The 6521-nt window shown below is 35.2% G+C and overlaps 1 protein-coding gene across 1 annotated transcript in view; it reads left to right on the top strand.

The window, feature by feature from the left end:
* The first annotated feature begins 4958 nt into the window (after positions 1 to 4958).
* Positions 4959 to 6521, top strand: part of arid6 (AT-rich interaction domain 6) — a 9711-nt gene continuing 8148 nt past the window's right edge. Inside the window, exons 1-3 of the mRNA XM_015045842.1 lie at positions 4959 to 5148; positions 5718 to 5875; positions 6420 to 6472. Coding sequence (XP_014901328.1) covers positions 5731 to 5875; positions 6420 to 6472 — 198 coding nt within the window. The 5' untranslated portion in view covers positions 4959 to 5148; positions 5718 to 5730. The remainder of the gene's footprint in view (positions 5149 to 5717; positions 5876 to 6419; positions 6473 to 6521) is intronic.

A 6521-nucleotide genomic window follows, 5' to 3' on the forward strand; every position in this document is an offset into this window, starting at 1 on the left:
ATACCCTCCTGTTTAGCATCCCTTTGCAAGCTTTTATCCTAAATTTTTATGAAACAAAAAAATAAAATAAAAATCTTGGACGACGAATCTTGGACGACGAATTCCAGCTTTATACAACTTGAACAATTTAGGTCAAGCGAAACTGGGGGAAACTCCTGTTGACAAATGTTTTAAAAAAGAATCCGTCTTCTTTTGAACTTCTAAGGGGACCGTGTTAAAACATTGGGTTGTAACCTACTTCGATGTGTTCTCTTGGGCGTGTGCATCTTATTATTTTTTATTTTTTTTGTAGCTTAAGATAACTTCATTACAATATGATCAGCAAAGAATACGTTGCATTCATGTCCCAGAGTCATTGTGTCCTTCATTTGTCACTCAGAGGCTTTGCTGTGACAAGACAACATTTTTTGTCAAGGTTGACGTAGCGTGACCGAGAAGTTGGCTGTGATTTATTGATATACAAACATCACATTTTCTGAGGAATTCCTGCATCCAGCCTGGCATGTGTAAACATCAACGCGGAATGCCGTATTTTAACAGGGAGCCATTGTGTCTTATTCTGCAACACAAAGAAGATGCATATTTTACAGTTTTCTTGTAGATGGTGTGTTTGTTGTTTGATTGCAATAGACTTAAGGAATGGATATCTGCAAGCGGTCCCCTTTCCAGTTTAACAGAGAGTTGTGACAACAGGCCATATCAACAGCACCATTGTATAGAACCGTCCCATTCAAATGGTGTGAGGAATGTCCGACCTTTTAACTCGGCATTAACTCTCGCAGTCCAACAGTTTTATAAATGTGGCTGCTGGGAAATTCCACTCAATTCCTTTCCAAATAGAAATGAAAACTTAAAAGAAAAAAAAAAAAGAAAAAAAGAATGAGGAAATGTAGTATAAGATTTCATCTTCGCATCTTTGTTTTCACACTTAAGACTTCCCTGTGCTATCATTGGTAGAGATTAGGCCCCTAGGCCGGTCGTTGGCATGTATAAAAAAAAAAAAAAAAAAGGCTTAAAACGTTGAGATTTCAAAACTACAATATTTCTCTTACATAATTTTTCCAGGTTAAAGTCCTTTTACCTTTACTGTGACAGGCTGTGCTGCCGTGACCGCGGTTTGTTTTTGCTTTACAAAGTTTAGAGGAACAAACTGAATCGGTGTTTTGGTCAGATTAAACAACAAAACCTGCCAATAAATCACAAACGGGAGCTGGAAATGTATTTTCAAAACTTTAGTTGCTTGAAAATATGACCATGCTAAGAAAAAATTAAGATTAAAAAACTAAAATTATGAAAATAAAGTTTGAAAATTACGAGAATAAAGCCACAGTATTACAAGAATGAACTCGCACATGAATAAAGTAAAAAAAATAATATATAAAAAAAAGTTAACACTTTAATAAAGTCAAAATAAAATAATAAAATAAAATTTTGTGAATAAAGTCAATATTACAAGAACAAAATATTACCAGAATAAAGTTGTAATATTACCAGAGTAAACTATATTAATATTATGACTACTTGAAAATTGCTGCAAAATTCAACACCAGCAATGCATGGAATATATAACTTTTTTTTTTTGCCTAAATTACTTTGTAAATGTTGATGTAGTGCAATTGTAGCATTTATACTCAAAGTTACCATCCGATGATACCGACTGGGGCCTTGAAACGTGTTTTAAAAGCATTTAATCAAATCTTTCATTTGCATGCAGCAATCAAGTTTCCTTTATTTTCCCAGTAAATTTGTGTATTTTGATTCTGATCCTTTAGTCCATCCACTTTTACTATGTTTACTTCAATTTGCTTCTTCTGTAGCCGACAGACAAAAGAAGCAGTATCTTTACCGTAACTTTCACACCCACTGAAACCAATCAGAGGATCTCTGATAGGGTTTAAGACTGAGCTGCTTCCTCCAGTTCTTTCCCCCCACAATGTGTCTAGTTTATCCACAGATATCACCGATGTTGCAGCATACAAATTACATAATACAAATTCAGAACAAAAAAAATAAAACAAAACCCTAATTACCAAACAATGCTTTCACAATGCTGATTTGACAGAGGAGCTTTAGAGGATTAAAGCAAACGGAGTTCACCCATTTGACTCATCTAGTTTTCTGGTTTCTATATTTGCATTGTTGCAGGTTCAGCTCGGTGTAGCAGCGGTGTTTTGACAGGGACGGCGCCCCGCCCTTCGGATTCCTACGATAGCCTGAGAACCACATACAGACAGACAGAGACCACGGTGCTGGACAAATGCAAGAGTTTATTCTGAATTGAACTTCCTGGTAGAAGCCTTCGCTCTGGACATCTGTGGATTTTAACTCCAACCTTGAATTCACCGTTTTCGCCTTTCAGGTTCCCATTAGGCCGGGCTGCTGGTTGTTTTTACAAGTGAAAGACTTTGTGACATTTGGAAAGTTTTCATGATCCTGTTTGCTGTCAGAAAATTAATGAAGCTTGACTGGCTTCACTCAAAAGACTGAGAACGTTGTTGTTACAGGTGGTTAAATATTCAGTTATATTAAATAAATTATAATACGTGTTCACACCATTTATCAGACAAAAGGTTCCTTTTGAAAACAATCTTTAAAAAGATATTAACCATATTTTTCTGTATTTTTAGTTTTTTTATTAGGCTGATATTTTAATTTTGAAATATGTTTTTGTTACCTATAAGTGAGAAATGATCATAACAGTAAAAGGCTTTCAAACATCCATCTGTGTCCAATTATTCTCTAAAATGTGTTGCACTCAGTAATAACATTTCTGAAATGTTTAGTTTTTTTAAAAGCAATATTATAAGTTATAAAATGGGCTGTAAATGTATGGTACACTTTTCAGATTTTGATATTCCATTATTTTCCATCTGAATCACATTTCTGTACTAAATAATTTGTGTCAATTTGTGAAATAATCAAAATACAATATTAATTTTTTTTATAATCATTTACTGTGACAACATAGTTATTTTGTTGTAAGGAACATTTGATCTATTATTCTGAAACATTGAATACAAATACATATTGCATACATGATAGACTAAATCATGATCTTAATTATTTTCTAATGTTCTCTTCTTCTGCTTTGTATGAGATTTAAAGAGATACCCAAAACCTAAACGCTGTAAAAACACTTTTTGATTGTTCTAGTTGTGACAAAGTAAACAGCACAGATATAGGGAGGATATAAAAAATATAAAAACTCCAGAAATATTTTTGCCAACTTCATACTTTCTTCTTTCTTATGGATAATCATCAGCATTTTTTATCAGCCAGAAAGGTCAGTTCAGAGCTTATTTTAGTTCGAGTTCATTTTCTTCTACTTTGGTCATATGTCAAGGTCATATGTGTTGTTCCCAATACAGTGAAATCTTAATCTGAACTCATATGAATCGCTTTTTTAGACACACGACACCTACTCCTGGGTTGGTCCCTGTTTTGTTCTCTAATTATTCAACAAGATGTCCGAAACATTCGGTGGTTTTGGTCTAAACTGATGTGATGGCATCACAGTTGTTGCAGAGCCGTTCACTCCATAGCAATAGCTGCGTTCCCTTTAAAAATGTGCTGCGAAACGTTTGACGGTATTCTGCTAGTGTTCAAAAAACAATCTCGCAATTGCAATGTTTCCACTAAATAAGAAATACAATTAAAATCACACGTGAATACGGTTGTTCACGTGATAAGTCGTTACAAAAACATGCCGTGCCATCATCCTCCTACTACTTCCAGTCGCCTTCGTCTTTCCCGAAGAAGGCGTTTGATCGTCTGACTCATGATGTAAAGAGTGGTCCCATTGCAATTTTGCGAAATATGCTAATGGTCAATACAAGCTCAAAAAACATCTCATCATACCTTTTAATTGAAAAACATGTTTTTGTTTTTTTTTTAAATTGGCATTAAGCCAATTTATTTTTGTAATTCCAATCTCCCAACTCACTACATCGCAAATGGTCTTGTTTGGATTGAGGTCTTTTTTGGATGACTGGTGGTCATGGGAGTACGGGCGAAGTCATGCTTAAGAAACCAGTTTGAGATTATTTGAACTTTTTGTGATTTGGTGTGACATAGTTGTGGATCAGTTGTTACCTTAGTGTGCTATAAAAATACCCTCCACACCATTAGAATCCATTACCAGCCAAAACGTTTGCTACCAGCCAGCATGCACTCATGATTTCTTGGAGGAGGTTTTGACCTGCTATCTACAGATGATATCAAATTTCAGCTGTTTCAGGCAATGTTTTTACAATCTGTCATCGCCCGGCTTTAGTGTATCTATAAAAACAGGGGCCGTAATTTCCTGTTTCCTGGTTGACAGGAGTGACACCCGGTGGGGTAGTCTGCTGCTGTAGCCCAACTTCTTGTGCGTTCAGAGATAATGTTCTACATGATTATAGTAGGTATTGCAGGAAGAAACCCCATGAACCCCGTAAACCGGTTCTGATGCAGCAGATTATTTGAGAATCAATTTTAGCAGCCTAATTCAACACAAGGAACCCATTGTGGAGCAAAATTTACTCAAACGACATACATGTCAGTAGATTTGCACAATATGTTTCAACATCTTCGCACATTTAGAAAGTTGTGTTTCTGAGAAATGCAAAACATTGATTTGATGTCCTGATAAGACGATTTTTGATGCTATTCCCTTTGCTGCATCGCTTTCCTGTTAAAGGCCAATTGAGGTCCACACTGGAACGTCTATGAAAGGTTATGCAATACGTCATATGTGTTTAAATAAAACATAATAATAGTAATTACAGATATAGATATGTCTGAATAGAGAATATGATGGGAGCAAATTTTTTCACCGTCCCGAGTCATGATTAATCCTATTATGTTTTTTTTTTTTTCTGGTCACATAACTCCGGAACGAGTCGAACTGGTCGGACAATTCAAATCTCAGCAGGAAGTTGTTAAAGTAAACACCTCCTTTCTGCTACTTTATCACTTTGTCACAAAGTCTCAAGGGACTAATGCGCGACTGACGTTACGGGGGCCTTAATAAGCTGCTGCCGTGATCCAAGTTGTCTTTTAAACTTCCTGCGAGGATCTTTAACCCACACGGGCTTCTCGGCTTGTTTTCTGATCGTCAGGGCGATGAGATAAGCCTTTCCAAATTTATCGTCTTCTGGAGAACAAAAGGTAAGAGATACTTTGGTTTAAATCCATACGTAATTATCTCATGATATTTTATCTTAATTTTTTTTTTTTCTAATCATGTTTGTCGATTTTTCTGGTCACTTTGTTATTGAGTGATTTTATTTGGATGCCATAAAAGAAAAACTCTTAGAACATTTACTTTTGCATTATGGATGAAAATGGAAAAGAACGATCTTTAATTAGCTGAAATAATGTCTGTTCTAATATTTTAATATATATCCTAACTAATATTACGGTGCTGCAATTGACGTGTAAGGAAACAGATTTAACTAAGTGGATAAAGGAAGCATTGAAAGCATGCTGTGTTTATGCCTCATGCCGATGCTGTAAGTCGCTCGCGCTGCTGAGATTACTAAAAGTTTCCGTATCAGTCGACACGATGTGGCGGGGTTGCATCGATTCATCGAGGTGTTGAAGTAAAGCTGTTCATCCCGATACATTTGAGAACAGCGGGAGAGAAAGCTCATTGGGATGGCATCTTGAAATAAAATAAAATAAAAAAAAATCTTAAATTTGCTCTCCTATTAAATCTTGTTTATTACTGTTTTCAGGTTGCAAGTGAAAATGGCGCAGGTGGAAGTCCAAGACGAGAGCACCAAAAAGCCGATGGAGGAGATCACGGAGGAGCAGTTCCTGAAAAATCTTTACCTTTTCATGAAGAAGCGAGACACGCCGATAGAGAGGATCCCCAATCTGGGCTTCAAGCAAAGTAATTATCTGCGAAAACTGTTGAGACAAATGTCAATATGTCCTCACTGTGTCTTTAAAAAAAAAAAATTACATACCGTCTTAACATAATTCAAGTGCATCGCATTCCAGCTGCGTTTGTTTGACATATTGTCAACACACATCTCAAATGTCAGATCAAGTAAAAATGATCTTAGGAAACATCCTACACATCAAGATGTGAGATTTGGTGTTGAAATAGTTATTAGAGGAATTTAGATCAATACATACGTTTCATATTGCTAAATTGTTTAGCTAAAAACATTTGCATACCTCTATGAATTAAGAAATATTTTCAAAGAATAATCCTACTGAACGTTTTATGTGGTGTATTTTTTTCTCCCTGTGAATATAAAAACACTTTGCATGATCTCAAAATCAAGAAAGGGGAAAAATGGTCTAAGGCAACCAAATATGAAAAAACAACAACTGAATTGCAATAAATGACAAATACATTCATTTTACTTTAGAGTAATAATTATATTAATATATATTAATGTTTTTGTTTGTTTGGTTTTGCTTTCCAGTTGATTTATTTTTGATGTTCAAGACTGTCAGTGACTTGGGTGGCTACCATCAGGTAATTCTTTTATTTATTTATATTGTATATATATATATATATATATATA

Source organism: Poecilia latipinna, unplaced genomic scaffold (genome assembly GCF_001443285.1).
Source record: "Poecilia latipinna isolate Pla-1442-1.1 unplaced genomic scaffold, P_latipinna-1.0 Scaffold749, whole genome shotgun sequence".
Taxonomy (NCBI): domain Eukaryota; kingdom Metazoa; phylum Chordata; class Actinopteri; order Cyprinodontiformes; family Poeciliidae; genus Poecilia; species Poecilia latipinna.